We start from the raw sequence: 15789 nt of genomic DNA on the forward strand, positions 1-15789 counted from the left end.
GATTACATTTTATTCGTAAGTTACGCGTAAAGTAGCTTTTTTCAAAGGTGTTGATCCGGAGATGATCAGACTGTCGAAATGCTTGGGAGAACTACCTACAACGGATCTTTATTATATATAGCCGTCTGTCTAACAACACGCAATGCTGTCTGTGTGAGCGCACTAGCGTTACCTGGACGCTAGAGGATGCTACAGAGCTTCAACGAGCCTACCAGCATGTGCATATAGCTTAGCGTTGAATACGGAGGAATGAAGGGCGAATCAGCCCCGTTGCCTTATGATCTCTCGTGATGTTCACATAATTAAGTTTTAGGTGCACAGTCGCCGCGTCAGGTCAGCAAAAAGAGTCATCCTCGGTCCGATGGGACAGGTGTAAGACCAACAAAACATGGTGTAACAATCATTATACCTGCCTGGGTGCCCTGTACCGGGCTGACCCCGCTACGGCCGTCAGCTCTAGGTGTGCGAACCGGCTCCGTGCAGCCGCGGAAGAAATAAACTTTAAATCTGAAAACAGATTAAATTTAGTTTTGATTTTGACATACCAAAGTCCTGTCACTTCAGGAATCTCCAGTATGTGCCAAATGTACCTGCTGTTTATCTGACATAGGCTGATGTCCAGAGTGACTCATAAGTTCTGATAAACGTAGGGGAGTATTTATGGACAACATACTGTGATAGTTCACACGTCGGTAGTTAGGAAAATGTATGGTCCGCGACTGACTGTGTGACTTTGATCATTCATACAGCCCTTATGTACACCTATTAAAGTTGGTAATTTTAGGAACCAGTTAACTATTCACTACATCTTTGCAATGACGACTGTAAAATGAACAGGTTTGTAAAATCTTTCATTGTGATTAAATGTGATTTATCCTAGTCTTGTTGCGTTTTAAATTAATTTCCTATGCCTTAAATTTGTTAGCAAGGTTCAACTTCAAACACACTGCAATGATAGAAACAGTACTAGTTATATGATGGTGATGATGATTCTTTAAAAATTATTGTTATTATTATTATTATTATTATTGTTGTTGTTGTTGTTGTTGTTGTTGTTGTCTTGCGTTATTGTCACCCTATGATCACTGGCAAAAAATCCTGGAGACCACTGACTTTCACACCTATAGTTCGGTTTCTCCGGTCCGAATCAGTTGATGAATTTGTAAATCGTAGCGTTTTCTCCTCGGGTAGGTTTGCTTGCACGCAGAGAAAAATCCAACTGAAGCAACAATGCGCCACTACAAACCACGTGAGTACGTTCATTCTGCTTATTGGTCAGATGTGTCTGTAGCGGGAGCATGAAAGTAAATACAGGAAGGAGGTCCTGTGCAGCTTAACATCTCTCACGTTTATTTTATTGTTGCCTCGGTTTTTTTTTTTTTAACTTTCACACGACAGCATTCAGTTGACTGGCCAAATCCTCTCTCCTTCAACCACTAACTGAACATTTCGAAAACTTGACAGATGTAGTGATTTGCCCAGATTTCAAGAAGGCAACGTACATCACTGTAGGCCAAGTAAGACCTTGGTTTATTTTTCCTTCTCCGCTTAGCTACTGCTACTACTTCGCGTGCTCTGCTGCATCCCAAAATGCAAAGCCCACCTGGCCACGGGACCCGTTTAGCTCAAATTCGCAGAGTATACCTGGAAACTCGGTCGGATTGTGGTCGGATCACACAACCGCTCCAGACTTTATTTGGGACTGCACCGAGACCATCTCCTGTCGTGGGTCTGTCGCACCCAAGTGTGATTACTGTGTTCACACCTGCCCAAACGAATCACACCAAGGTGGAAATCGAACCAGATTCCTGTTTAACCGGACTAAAAACTGCTGGTGTGAAAAAACTCTATGTGGTAAGATTAGAGTGGAAATATAAATATTATCCACTAGGGGGCAGCCCAGTAACATTTTCGTTGCTTCTGTAGCGCAATGTAAATGACTTAAAAAGGGAAAGGAAGATGTGCCCTCAGAGGTGGCTGACTGTTAGTATATGACAAATAAAAGTGTATTTTTGATGGATTCTCTCTGTAATGCACATGCTTGCCCATTCAGATAATCAGGCACCAGGGGATGGTAATCCAGTCCCCAACGACTCTGGGTGGCCCATGAAACCCTAAACCCTAACCCATATTAAAACCTTGCAACAGTCTAGCCCTCCCAACCACTATTAGTATCCTCTCATTCACTCCTGGAATATCCTGGAAACCTAAGGAGACCCCAGATTGGATGCACACAGACACTCACAGCTAGTTGCTACGCAGTCAGTGATTTTTCCCAAATGTGTCTTTAGTCTGTGGGAGGAAGCTGAAGTACCCAGAGGAATCCCACGCAATCACTGAGAGAACATGCACACAGTTCCCACACAGAACCTGGGATGAACTCGACCCTGTAACCTTGGAGATGTGAATCAACAGTGCCATCTGGTGGCTGGGGGGAGGGGTCCACTCAGTAGCAGCACTGGCTCTATGAGCTGTAAACCTGCTGACCTCTAGCCGATCTGTCTACAGCCACAATACAGTAAATAAATACTCTGAGGTAATAATATAACGCCATAGATGTAAGCATTATCAAGCTCGGTGAAACTGCAGAGGACAGATGCCATATTTAAAAAGGGCAAATGAACCAAGCTGACCTCTCTCTCCCAGGCAGGATTCCGGAGTCGATCATTATGGAGTTCCTACCTCAGACCCAATTCCTTCCTGTCACAGCTGCCCTCCATAAAGACAATGCCAGCCTTCCAGTTTTCCCGGCTGATGTCCTCATGCCGATTTTCCCCAGGGGTTTGGCATGTCAAACACTCTACGTTGAAAAATGGTAACAGCAAGCAAATGAAGTCAACCCGATTAAAATAGGAAAACTTCAGAATCTGAGATTCGACTGCTTTGCGCAGAAAACCTTCGGAGACAAAGGTAGGGTTAGGTTTCCGCTGCTCTTCGGCGCCATCTGCTGTATCCCCTCAGCACGGTAGAGAAGTGTTTCCTCACCCTGTCCCTCTCCCGTTCACAGATCACTGATCAGTGTGCGTGCCACAGCACTGAGAATCAGGACGGTCGCTTCTCAGTTCCGACGGGGCTGCATTGAAACACGGGGTTTAGAAAGCTAGAATTCTGGGACGATTCGGGGAGGGTTTAGGAGTGCTGTAGGATGGATTTTTAGGGAGAGCAAGGACGGAGATGCGAAAACTGCATCACTAACAGGACAGAATCTTAAGTGTGAGTCATTTTGGGCACAGATTCAACCTGTACTACCTGAATAAACATGAAGCACCCACTTGGATTTACTTGATATGCAGATTTTGCTAAACTAAACTGTATACTTGCTGCTTGTCAAATTCTGAACTTCTAACCTGTACCGCATCCTGGTCTGGTCAGTCCATTAGGCACACAGGCGGCCGACTGGGCCACCATCATTTGAGGCGGCACCAATTTAGCAAGTCGATTTCACTTGCCTAGGCTGCTACATGGACTTCAACCAGTACTGACTTGTATGTATATACATGCAGTATATAAAATGACTTGTCTGTATGATGATGGAATATGACACAAGCCAGCTTACACATTGTTTTGCAGAAAGGACCAGATTTTAAACAATAATTCCAACAAAACTTTTCAGCACCAGCAAGGTCAACCCATCGGGTACCTTTTCCTGTTTTTTTGGCCCGCGTCCGTTTCCCGATTTACAGCCTGCTCGGGAAAAGCCCATCCATCTGGCGTGTGATAGTCCGCATCAGTGAACGAAAGACGGGCAGAGACGCTGCCGCCAGATTAAGAGGACCTAGGGATTGAGCACAAACAGCGGGACCTCAAAAGGGGAGCAGTAATACCAGTCATCCACATGGGAGAGCAGGGTTGCTGGCATGGGCCCGAGCCAAGCGGGCTATTCAGGGGCTATTTCAAACCCCCGACACCCACGGTGCTAAAAAAAGCCAGACTGTCCGTACAGTTTGCTGAACGCGGGGGATCTGAGAAAACATGCACTGGCGTTCTGAACCCCCGCATGATCCGTTGAGGACTGAACATAGCGCGGTAATGCCAGCCGGTAGGCATAGCAGGTATGAAATGAGGAAGAGGAACAGACCTGGGTATGGCTGAGAGCTGCCCTCTGTGGCGTCCCGCTGGCCACTCTCCCTCGCCGGTTCCCCTCGCACCTGCTCCCCTCCCGGCTCCTCTCTGCTCGTGATTCACGCCGCACAGCTGCTCGTTCGCACACACGTCCCGCTCTCACGTTTCCATGGCTCATTCACGCTGCCCCGCTGCTAGGGACCCGATGCCAGCCGAGAGCGGTATCACTCCCCCCCCCTCCCCCGGGATGCGACGGTAGGCGCTCTTTGGGGCCGCCCTCGCCTTCACGCTCATCCCTCGCGCTGTGACGGCTGTGTGACACGTCCACCAGATACTCATAGACATTCAGCTTCCTCAGTTTCATTTGGGACACGCGCTTGCATGTGATGCGTCCAAGAAACCTGGGAATTTCCGTGGTGAAATGATACATCAGCTATGTTTAACAAATAGCTATGCATCATGATACAGATTATGAAACACAACACGGAACTACATCCATCCATCCATCCATCCATATTTTAACCACTAATCCCGGTCAGGGGGGCTGGAGCCTGTCCCAGGGGGACAGGGAACAAGGCAAAATTAAACTTCAGCATATTATACAAATACTTATATAAAAATGGTTCATTCCAGGCAGAGGTATCAGTAATACAGGGGGATGTGAGATCTGAGCCCATACAACACATTCACATTAACTCCAACCAGCCCCTGAGGCACTGACTCCTCCTATAGTGTAACATTAAGGGCAGGGACTTTCCAAAGCAGAGGTTATTTGTTCAAATCCCAACAGGTGCCCTGCAGTGAGGATTTACACTGATGCTAGGTAGCGTGGGACTCATTCTAGGGGTGACGGCAAACAGCCAAAGGATAAGGGGATGACAGGAAGGAAGAGGAGACAAGTTTATGGGAAGGAACGAGATGGCAGGTATATAGTCAGTGCAGAGAGAGGAACAGGAGCACAAAAACAAATGGGCGTGAGGTGAGAGACAGGGAACAGCTGAGGGCGAGGGGAGGCATCAGCATCTAGGGGAGTTTATAGGAGAGCAGGAGCAGGAAACCCAATTTAATATAAGGAAACGAGATTCGCGCTTGGAAGCTAGACCTACCCCCACTGCAGGCCTGTCACAGGATGTAAGGCCTGTCTGGGGGAAACACGACCCGGAAAGAGCTCCGAGGGCCCTGGGTACGATGCGGGTCGGCTCGCCAGGGGAAGCTGCACGCCGCGCATATGTCAAAGCGGCGATGGGGGGAGACATCAGCCTCTTCGCTGCACTTTCTAAAAATAAATGCGCGTTTTTGGTGGCTCGATAAGAATAACAGCCGCTCAGACGCCGATGCCTGGGGGGGGGGGCGGGGGGGGGCAGCTAGCAGGGGCGACTCGTGTCACTGGAATGGGGCGGCAACCATGTTTAAAACCGGCTGCAATTTGAAACCTACAGCTCAGGCACAGACGTGACCAGACAGCCAGCCGAAAACGCTGCGGATGCACGTGGTGGCGAGGGTGAGCGTGCCGAGTGGGAGGCATGACTGTAGCCTTTTCAGGGAGGGGGGGGGCGGTGACAGGAAGAGGGCATTTATAAGTACAGCATGCTGACTGAAAATGAGAGTCTGCTCTGTGGCTTCCTGTTTGTTTCCTGTTCGTAAATATGACCTTTTTCAGACACATGCAAATGACCAGGCATGTTCTGAAAGATTCCGGGCGGGTGCATGCAGGCCACCCCATGTGGACTCTGGCAGTATCTACACTGGATCGATGGCATCTCAGCGTGATGGGGGGGGGGGGGGGGGCGCAAGGCGGTGGAAATGAAGCATTAAAAGAAGAGTGGGCTGTACGTGTGTGTGTGCGAGTGCGTGCAGGAGAGGAGGCAGCAGAGGGTAGGAAAAGTCATACTTTTTGCAAGGACGTTTCAGACGACTGGACTTTCTTGGGAGATATCTGCGAAGAGAGTGAGAAAATTATTTTCTTGTTTCCCCTCTTCAAAGATATCTCCTAAAGGCAGAGTAATCACAATACCTTATAATCATCACATAATCTCCCTTCCTCTTTCCTCCTCTCTCCCAGTGTACCCCAACCCTCCCAGGCTCCATCTTGCTCCCAGTACCCAATCTGTCTCTCTCACCCCCTCACTCCCATTTCCAGTGTTGGTTAAATGCAGCATACCCCTGCATATCCCTGGGGATTCTGGGACTGCAGGGAGAACAGTGCCCACACAGAGAGGCATGAGTTGTGGCAGGCCAGTGGATCGTGGCAACTTGCGGCCTTGCGCACTTGAAGAGTGTGTTTATCTGCGTTAATTACTGCCCGGCGCCCTCTGCTGGACGGGCTCGGCTGCATGGGCGTATCACGGTGCTGGTGAAACCGAATACTGTTTTCAGGGAAGTGCCTGTGGTCTTCGCCACTGAGATACACACTCACACACACACAGCAGACACTTAGGACAACTCCTTAAGTGTTTTTGGTCATGGCAAAATACCATAGTAGGTGTGTATGTTTCATTACCAAATGCGTTCCCATGAATGTCCCTCCCTTTTCTGTGTTAATAAGCGGAGTATGAACAGCATGTACGTTAAGAGCTCAGCTATAGAGGAGCGTGCGTCTGCCGTGTTTGGTGCACAGCTGCAGCGTGTCTGCATAGGGGCCGTGGTCAGCCGTCCCCACCTTGGCGGAGGGGGCACCCATGGTGAACCACAATGGCAAATAATGACAAACAAGTGCCCGGTAAAGACAAACAAGCCATTAGTGACAATGTCGTCAGTTAAACACCCTCAACCCCATTAGTAGCTGAAAACCAGCCTGGGGGCGGGGGGGGGGGGGGGGGGGGGACAGGTGAAATAGTAATTTTGTTGTTCTCACTGATTGCTGGGTGATTTGCACTTAATAAAACTATTCTAATTTTACCTCAGTAACTCCAGCTCTGGAGGACTGCAAGCTGCCCACGACTTCATGTTTAACACCTCCCCCGCTGTTATTCCTGTATGATGCGTGTCAAACAGCGCCCCCTGCTGCTGCGTTACGTAAGCCAGGTGGTGGGCAAGGCAATCGGCCTACCTTCATAGGAGCCAGCTGTATGGGGGTGATGCAGGAGGGGTCCACCATGGGCTTGGGCCGGTTGGCCGTGTCGGCGATCAGGCTCTGCCATTGCTGCGGCAGCCCGGTGAACTTCTGCTCGCGGTGGTCAAAGCCCGTGTGCACGCGGTGCTCGAAGTTGGAGGGCGCCGAGATCTCGAGCCGCTTCTTCTTCTTCCCAAACATGCTGGAAAATCCAGAGAAACCTGCAAGGCACGGGGAGAGCCCAGTGATTCTCTTGCGGACTCTGGACGACCAGCAGGAAGGCCAGTGGGACACCTCCGGCGGCATAGAGAGAAGGGTCCCTTGCTTGCTCATTGCATTTTCCCCAAAAGACAAAGGAAGAGAAAATCTGGCTGAAGGAGGAACTGGAACTTCCTCTCGAAGAACTTTACTTCAGAAACAACATGGCATCCACATCGCAGGACAAACTGCTATCTGCTCTAACACACATTTCCAGTCCTGAAGGTCACAGCACTGGGTAACATTGTGTCGAAGGACAGCAAAAATAGCCTGAATGCATTCCAGTGATGAGCGCAGCATGCGGAAGAGGATGTCAACATGAACGACGGCAGGGACGGAGATGTGAGAACTCGAGGTGTACGAAACAACAGAAGATGGCCTACAGGTAGACATGCAGGTTACTTCTGTTTCATGAGTATCAGATATTGATGTTCAAGCAAAATAAAAACGGGACTGCTAATGGTAAATAAGATTCTCCAAAGGCAGCTACACCAGACATTGCGTTCCTCTGAAGATACCATGCAGAGCCAAGCTTCGTGGTGAAGACACCACTTTCAGACACTCATCTTCAGAATATATCTGCCCGACTGATGGAGTGCGCGTGGGCGTCCTGCACGAAAAGTCCTTCTGCCAGCAGGCGTTTCAGACAGGCGGGCGGTTTAACCCAAACCGCTTTGGCTGTTAACGCTTAGCGACAGTGTGCGCATGAGGCGTAGAAACGTCTTTCCTCGTCCGTCAAACAGGCCCAGGATGGACAGTGCATTTAATTTGCCCTAAAAGGAGACAGCATGTTTAAAGAGGTCTGCTGTTTATTCATATTTATTTCATGGTGGAGACGGTACCATGCCAGTGCATAAACGTGGCCGGACTCGGGTTTGCCCCCCGCCACTGTGGCCGACAGTGGTGTCCTCATGTGTCTTATATAAATATCACCAAGTGCGACCGCACTAACCGGAGGCTAAACCAAGGACGAGCTCGCCCGTGGTCCAAGGGGGCGGGGCATTTATCAAAATGTCACCCGGGGAGCGTCGTTCTATTGGACTCAAGAGCAGGTCACGGCCCCGAGCTCGGCGGTCCACAGACAAGGCCTCCTTTCACCGGTGCCAGGGAGGAGGTGGGCCCATGCACATTACGGGCCTGAGACAGCACTCAAAGGCCCTTTATACACACGGCACTCCTCTGGCCAGCAAACAAAGCGGACCCTCTGTGGCGTGCCAGGCGGGTGCGAGAGCGGCCCGGCCCAGCTGTCGGATGGGCGCACGGGACGGACAGCACCGCTGGCACGAGGACGGCCACAGGATCGCCTGAATGGAGATGTCTGTGTTCCCTAAAGTGAAGTGTTTGTGCGGAAAGGGGAAAAAAATGAAAACAGCCCATGACAGGTTAGGGAACAATGAACACGGGGTGGAAAAGTGATCCCACTGATGGGATTAAAGGGGTTTTAATCGTTTCACAGCAGGAGAGCTGACTGTTCAGGAGGAAGTAGGACGACCACCATCAACCTGCTAACCAGAAGACTGGTCAAAGAAGTGACTATTCGCTCCAATCAATAATAAATAAGAACTAGTACAGCAAGAGTCTAACCAAAATTTACTCAGTCGAGGCGGTAAAATGCCTTTTAAGGTTATTAATCAGCCTTAAAAATAACTCGGAGAGAGGAGAGGAAAGTCATTCTTATGAGTCGTGTTCCTTTTTAATTACCTTTTAATTGCTCGCTTTAAGAGCCGGCCCTTCAACGGTTACTGGGCGGACTCGCGACCGTTCCTGGGGTGTCTCTTCTCATCTCACACTCTAACTCGCTCTGAATCCATTTATTTTGGGTCAAAGTGACATGAACATACACACCCAAAGCCGACTGCCTTCACTCTCATAAAAACACCCCCAAAAAAAGCAATTTCAACTCATTTTCAAGGGGCTTTTGATGTTTTTTTCTGCAAACATCCATACAGTACTGGGACATACATATTAGCTACTTTACCCTGCCCAGGGAACATCTAAGGACAACGTGGTTAAATGTTACAAGGCAGTGGCCAAAAACAACACTGCAGACTACCGTGGTTTTCGTCGTTTCCCACCACCTCCATCTTCTTCCCGCTTTATGATGTTAATTTGTGGGATCTAATATATGTCCGAAAGGCAGGTGTCGTCTCTCAAGTGTCATCCCAGCCAATGAGACACGTATACCCTGCCCCTCCCACATCCTCTCACTGTCCAATCAGAAAGCGAACAATCTCACCATTTCAAAAGAATATACCAATAATAACAAAATCCTCAAAGTATCCTGATGACTCATAACTGACCACGTCCATCCAACGCATTTATGTATCTATCACCAACAGAAGGGTTAACCTTCAGCTGACCGACTAGCTACCACATATACAGCATCAATTATTTTAAACAGAAAATTATTGAGCATCAGTTGAAAATTAACAATTAAAATTAAACAAAACATAACATCACACAAAATCACATGTGTAGGTTAAAGTGCCCAGGTTTCCTCTAAGTCTTAGACCATTTGAGTTTCTGGGTTTATACCTAGCATCAAAAATGTTTCAAGAACCTCTTACGGGAGCACAAAAATATTTTATCGGATACGAATGGAACAGAACGCACAACCGGAACACAGCTTCTGAAAATAAATCCTGTAAGAAGACAATGTTCCCAGTAATGGGCCAGTTCTATACGCGGGCATAATGAGGTGGTCTGTTTGCCCAGGCTGTATGTGCCCAGAGGATGCTGCTGAATTTTACACACGGAAATATGCTGTTAAACGGATTTTAAACCAGAGACAAATGGAGCAGGGATCATCCTGAATACAAGATGATGAAGTGCCTGAGAATTCAAGTGTTTTATCATTACATTTACATGTATTTTTATTTAGCACTCTAAGCGATGTACAAGTGAGGCAAATGGCACATTACAAACATACAGCTGTAAGGGACGCGGCATGAGTGCAGCTAGGCTGAGCTTCCAGTGAAGGCCCAGGTAACAGTGTCAGCAGTACAGGAGCAAGAGCTACACAACATCTTCCAAACAAAGCAGGAAGCTAACAGGAGGAATATCCAGTGAGCAGAGACAGCAGCATTCAGGGAACATGGACTGGTATCAGGCCAGGAGAGCTGCTCCTGGAACAGATGGGTTTCGAGACTTCATCATGAATGCTGTGTATTCATGGAGGTGCAGAAAAGTTTTCTTCCAGTCAAACATCACTGCACACTTCACGCAAATGAATTTTTTTTTACCGAAGACGCCATATTTAATTGTAGCGATTTCATCCCCGATGCCTCCCTCCGCAGAGTCAACGCACAGCGAAAGCATCAACCTTGACGTGGCGGCAGCATGGATGGATTACTCGTGAAGGTAACTCCTGATTCATTGGGGCGTCCATACTGTCGCCATCTGTCGCGCTGAGAGGGCCGGCAGGCGCCCTGGCCAATGAGAGTGACGCGTGCTGAAAGGCGAGTGTTTCCGCTGGCATGTCACCAGAACTAGAATCTCTTCCACTCGCTCGGGGGGGGGGGGGGGGGGTCAAGCCGAAATCCGCTTTTGCTCCTAGATTAAAGGACGCCGAATCTGGAGCGATCACACTCCTGTTAGCGTGGAGCGTCAGCGTTCATCGCGAGCTCCTTTCCGATGCTTTCCGTCCAGCTTCCAAGGAAGCGGGCAAGTTTTTTAGTATTTAATTTTTCCCCAAAATTCTCTGCAGTCATTAAATAAGGGCTGTTAATTATACTAAGGTATGAAAAACGCACAGAGATTACGTGAAGGTCACGCGCACACACACTCAATATATTCACTGTTTTTCTTTCAGCATTAACTCTCCAGAAATAAACTCACCTGAGGGGAAGAGATTCATTGTTCCGCTTGAATAGCAGGACAGGCAGCTTCAGTCCGAGTTGGGGGGTCAAGGCATTTGGAACAGCGGTGAAATTCCTGCCGTCGATGCCGTTCACACGGCTCGGAAAACAGTATACATTCCGGGAAATTCACGGCAGGCGAAACAGCGACGCGTCATCACGTCTGACCTGTGCACAGGCTCCTGGTGACCCCCAGCGAAACCTCGGCGGAACTCTGCCGACCGCGGTGCTGAGAAACGGGCGGAGAGCGGCGGAACCTTTCTGTGTGCCCGCAGTCGGCGGACGGCCCTGACGTGCAGCTCCCATGGCACGGCCCCGGCCCCTCATCCCGTGTTCACACCGGGGACGGGTCCTCCCTGGAGCTCACAGCACGGCCTTCCCCCTCCCCCCCCCCCCCAAAAAAAACCGCACACACCCCCCCAGGGAACACGACATCCGACGTATGGCGATGGCGGGAGCGACGCGGCGAGAGTCCAGACTTCCCGCTCTAGCCGGCGAGCGCGCTGTGAGTCGGACCAGAAGGGGGATGGCACCTGTTCCCGTCTGTGAAATGGAGCCGCTTGCTGTGGCGGGGGGGGGGCAGGAATTTAGGAAGTGGTACCATCAGAGCACTGGCTCCTACGTTGGTTCAGCGAGGAGGGTTAGCGGCGCACAGTGCTGACATACAAACGGGGCCGTTCGGGCTGGGCTGCTCCTCCGCCGCATGTGGACAAGTGCTCTATAAATAGCCTGACTTTCGGTTCTGATTCTCCCCCCCCCCCCCCAGCTCGTCAACATTGCAGCAGGAAAAACACCGATCGTCCCAATTAACAGGGAAGACACCCAGAAATGAGCACCTCCCAGGACCGAGGCTGAAGCCGCTCTGCCTTTATCTTTCCCACAGGTACATTTACACTCTGAAGTACCTGCAGACCATCTTCCTAACCTCCGGGGGGCGCTCCAGCAGCCCCCATTCACCTATGACACCCAGCGTACAGTCTGGAGGTTCATAGGCACAAAACATCCGTGAGCAGCTGTGTGCAGCAAGGGGGAATATAAAAATGAAACACAACAAATAGCTCTGCTTAAAGAAACTTGTTCGGCTGTCAGAACAAAATGACACATTTTACACCCCCCCCCCCCCGCCCCCCGCACCCCAAAGAAAAACAACATAAGTTCAATTGCAAACCCCTGTGGTATAGAACCAGCAGTAGTGAGTCTGCAGGCGTATCACGTATCTGCAGAAGTGGACTAAGAAAGTAGGTGAAAGTGGCCTTCGAAGGCAATTCGTTTTAACTTGAGATGACGCAACGGAGTCCCACAAACTGGGGCGATGTAGGCTAACCTTAACTGCAGCTGCTTCACCTCAGAGAAAAAGGAAACACTAAATGCATGTCCTTGCATCCTATTTCCACCAGTAAATACATATTTTACCCTCCGAAATACTCCTTCCTTCCACTCTCCTACCCAACGCAGCTCGGTCCGTAGGTCATTTGTGACAATATTCATTTTCATAATCAATATCCCAAATTGATTTTGCAACTTGGGCAGATCACCAGAATATTTTAAACATCTCATTACTTTTTACCACTGTGGCTGGGATCCTGAGTGGGACTCATTCCCAGGGCTTATCCTAATAAGTTCAGCTTCCAGGGGAATTACGAACAGGGGGGGATTTCCCTTCTTGTTTGTGGCTCAGCGGGTTAGGATTCAGAAGGTCAGCAGTTTGAATCCTGAACCAGTAGACGGATGCTGCCATTGGGCCCTTCAGCGAGGCCCTTAACCCCAGGGGCTCTGCATGCTGGCTGACTCTGCACTGTAGGCCCCCAAACCTGCCCTGACCTCTGTGTGTGTCTCACAGAGAGCAAGATGGGGTAGGAAAAAAGACAAGTTCCCCACAGGCCTGAGTAAAGTATCTGTATTCAATTGTACTTTCTATTACACACAGAAATCTCTTGGATTGTATTTATTGAGAAGTACATCCCCAACACTGACCATTTATAACTGTAATTAATGGGATCAATTTACCAATGACTCCCACGCCATCTCTCCTGCTGGTCCTCATTCCTTTCCAGTATTAATGACGTTATTACTGAGGGTATCGATTCAGCAGGGTTCCCGCGGGCCCACATTTGGTTACGCACCTTCAGCACCTTGTGGGTCGAAGCCCCAATGAAGTCTTAATATTTCCATCAGAACTTCCAGGGGGCCGAGGTGTTCGAACTGGTAGGGTTTGTTCATCGAGGTCCATAGCCAGCCCCAGGACTGGTTTAGCATGGTGATAAAAGGTGGGCGGTGCGTGACTCAGCAGCTTAAGCCTTTGTACCCATGATAGGAAGGTCATTGGTTTGAATCCCATCCTCAGCAGAATGGTCACATCTCCAGTGGACCCTTATACGAGCAACTGTATGCCTCAGAGGACATTATATGTGCTGATTTCTTTTGAAGGGAGCTACAGAAATACTTCCTCATATTATTCTGCATTGAGAACTCTGCAAATTCTGTAATGAGCTCATGGCCTGGCTCCCTTTCCAGAAGAGCAGGATCTTTAAATATTTCCATGGTCCGCATAGTGCACTTTGGGTGACGTCATTCCACTCGTACTCAAAGATGCAAATGAGAAGCATTTTTTGAGGAAGGGTGAACGTGAAGTCATTTGCCATCATCACAAGTAGCGAGGCTGTTCCCTGTTGTTTGAGGGTTTGCACTGAAATGTGCATGTGATTACCACCCAGATCACTTCAGCTTAACAATTAATACTAGAGCAAAAGGAAAGAAAATCAAAATCTGGCAAAGCAGGTTAAATTCATGGGCAAATTCATGCACAAGAGTCCTAGCTTTTCAAACTTAGTACCATAGTGGTTAACAACACGGACTATAAACTTGAAGGATACTGGTGTAAGTTCCAGGACATGCCCTATATTAATTGATTAAAAAATCTTTAATCACTTTGAACATCAAGCTAGCAAAATAAATTAAAATATAATCTATACACGTTGAAAGAATTCACAGGTAAATATCATTTCAATAATGAGTGTAAGCTTGGTACAAGAGTCAATCTTACCTGGTTTGTGGACAGCAGGTCATTGAAATGTTGAATCCAAGCAACATTCCTAACCATAACCAAACCCCATAACCATACGGGTTCAGTATGGATTAGATATGTGCTACATTAGCTAATGTTTCTCACCACTGAGAGATACAAATAAAGACCTAAATCTTTCAGAATGAATAAAGAAACCCCAGAACCAGACCATTTTAGCTGGGAGGAAACACTGTTCCATACAAATAAAATGACTGGGCAATTAAACCCTGGGATCGCGCCCCCTCAGCTGCGTCCCCCCCCGCCCCCCCCCCCCCCTCCACCAGTTCCATTTGTCTCTCTGTCTTTGGGTCGTCTTTCAGCTGAGCATCTCAGTCTTCAAACCTAGTGTAATTCCCTTGGTGTGTGAGACCCATGGGATGAAGATGGTAAGCGGGAGATTACAGGCTGGGAGACCCCGGGAGAGGGTGGAACTTAAGCCTTAAATCAGAACGTAATGCATTTTTACAGCACAAACACAGAGCACTCATTACCCAAAGACATCTCAGTGGATGAAGCACACATAGGCGACACAGTAATGATGACATCACAATGGTGTCCCTGGAGGGGGCGAATCTGCAAAGGTCACATGTACGTGACAACCAAAGGTAACAGCATTGATAGAGACTCTTTGAGCATCTCTGTTGTGAGTCTTAGTCTTCCTATGATACAGCACTAGTGAAACCAAGGTGTTGGGGTACATGAATCCCACACATGCCTCAGTCTCTCAGCACTCTGCTTCCTGCCAGTTATATAGTCCAAGTTAGAAGCTCAAAACGCCTACAGGTTCAGCGCAACAGGGGTGGACATAGGGCATGACCCCAGAGACCAAGAAGCTAAGTGGGACAGCCGCGTTCAGGTGAAATCATTAGACTGGTCACAGCCCAGATGGGACATGCTGGGGGCCAGTTTAGAGCACAATCACAGAAACTAACACACCACTTCCTGAAGGAAAGGACGGTAAATTACACCATTGTAGAGAATGTCCGCTGCGTCGATTTGTGAAAAAGAAAGATTCAGTGATACCAACAATCAGATGTTTAACACAGAGCATGACAAGCTAAATAAACCCCCCGGTTTGTGGTTAGTGTGGCTTGGGGTAACTCCCCAGAGAGATAAATCCACATCCACCAGCCTATAAAAATGATTCATGCTTCCACAATAACAAATAAGCTCAAAACCATAAGACACCGATGGTATTGATGCTAAAAGAGTGCATATGTATGCTGAATATATAGGGGGAGGCATCCCCTGCCTCCCTGTACAGGATAAGTAATTCTGGAAGGTGGATGGGTGAATGTTTGGCATGCATTTTAGTTATATCATGAATTTTTTTTGGAATTTAGTTTATTACTGGGCATTTTTCATGCTGAAAGCTTGGTCTTCTGTAAACGCTAGTCAATAATATTTTGGCACAGTGAGGATTTCAGAGGCCGAGTGCCAACGTTACACCGTAGCATAGGGAAAGCTCCAGAACGAGAGGCGTCCAGCTCCGCCGG

General features: G+C 48.6%; 1 protein-coding gene across 8 annotated transcripts in view; it reads right to left on the bottom strand.

The window, feature by feature from the left end:
- The window catches only part of pak5 (p21 protein (Cdc42/Rac)-activated kinase 5), a 47959-nt gene that overhangs the window by 21150 nt on the left and 11020 nt on the right, over window positions 1-15789 (bottom strand). For 4 of the 8 annotated variants that reach the window (XR_007383881.1, XM_048985990.1, XM_048985995.1 and 1 more), the window contains exons 1-3: window positions 11210-11602; window positions 7112-7335; window positions 5954-5998 (exon numbers count right to left, since the gene is read on the bottom strand). Coding sequence is in view for 7 of the 8 variants with exons in the window: in XM_048985990.1 (XP_048841947.1) it covers window positions 5954-5998; window positions 7112-7335; window positions 11210-11228 (288 nt within the window). In the remaining variant the exon portion in view is untranslated. Of the gene's footprint in view, window positions 1-3640; window positions 3776-4078; window positions 4428-5953; window positions 5999-7111; window positions 7336-11209; window positions 11603-15789 lie in introns of those variants that run through there. The other 4 variants (XM_048985991.1, XM_048985992.1, XM_048985996.1 and 1 more) reach the window with 4 other exon arrangements.

Source organism: Brienomyrus brachyistius, chromosome 19, assembly GCF_023856365.1.
Source record: "Brienomyrus brachyistius isolate T26 chromosome 19, BBRACH_0.4, whole genome shotgun sequence".
NCBI lineage: Eukaryota > Metazoa > Chordata > Actinopteri > Osteoglossiformes > Mormyridae > Brienomyrus > Brienomyrus brachyistius.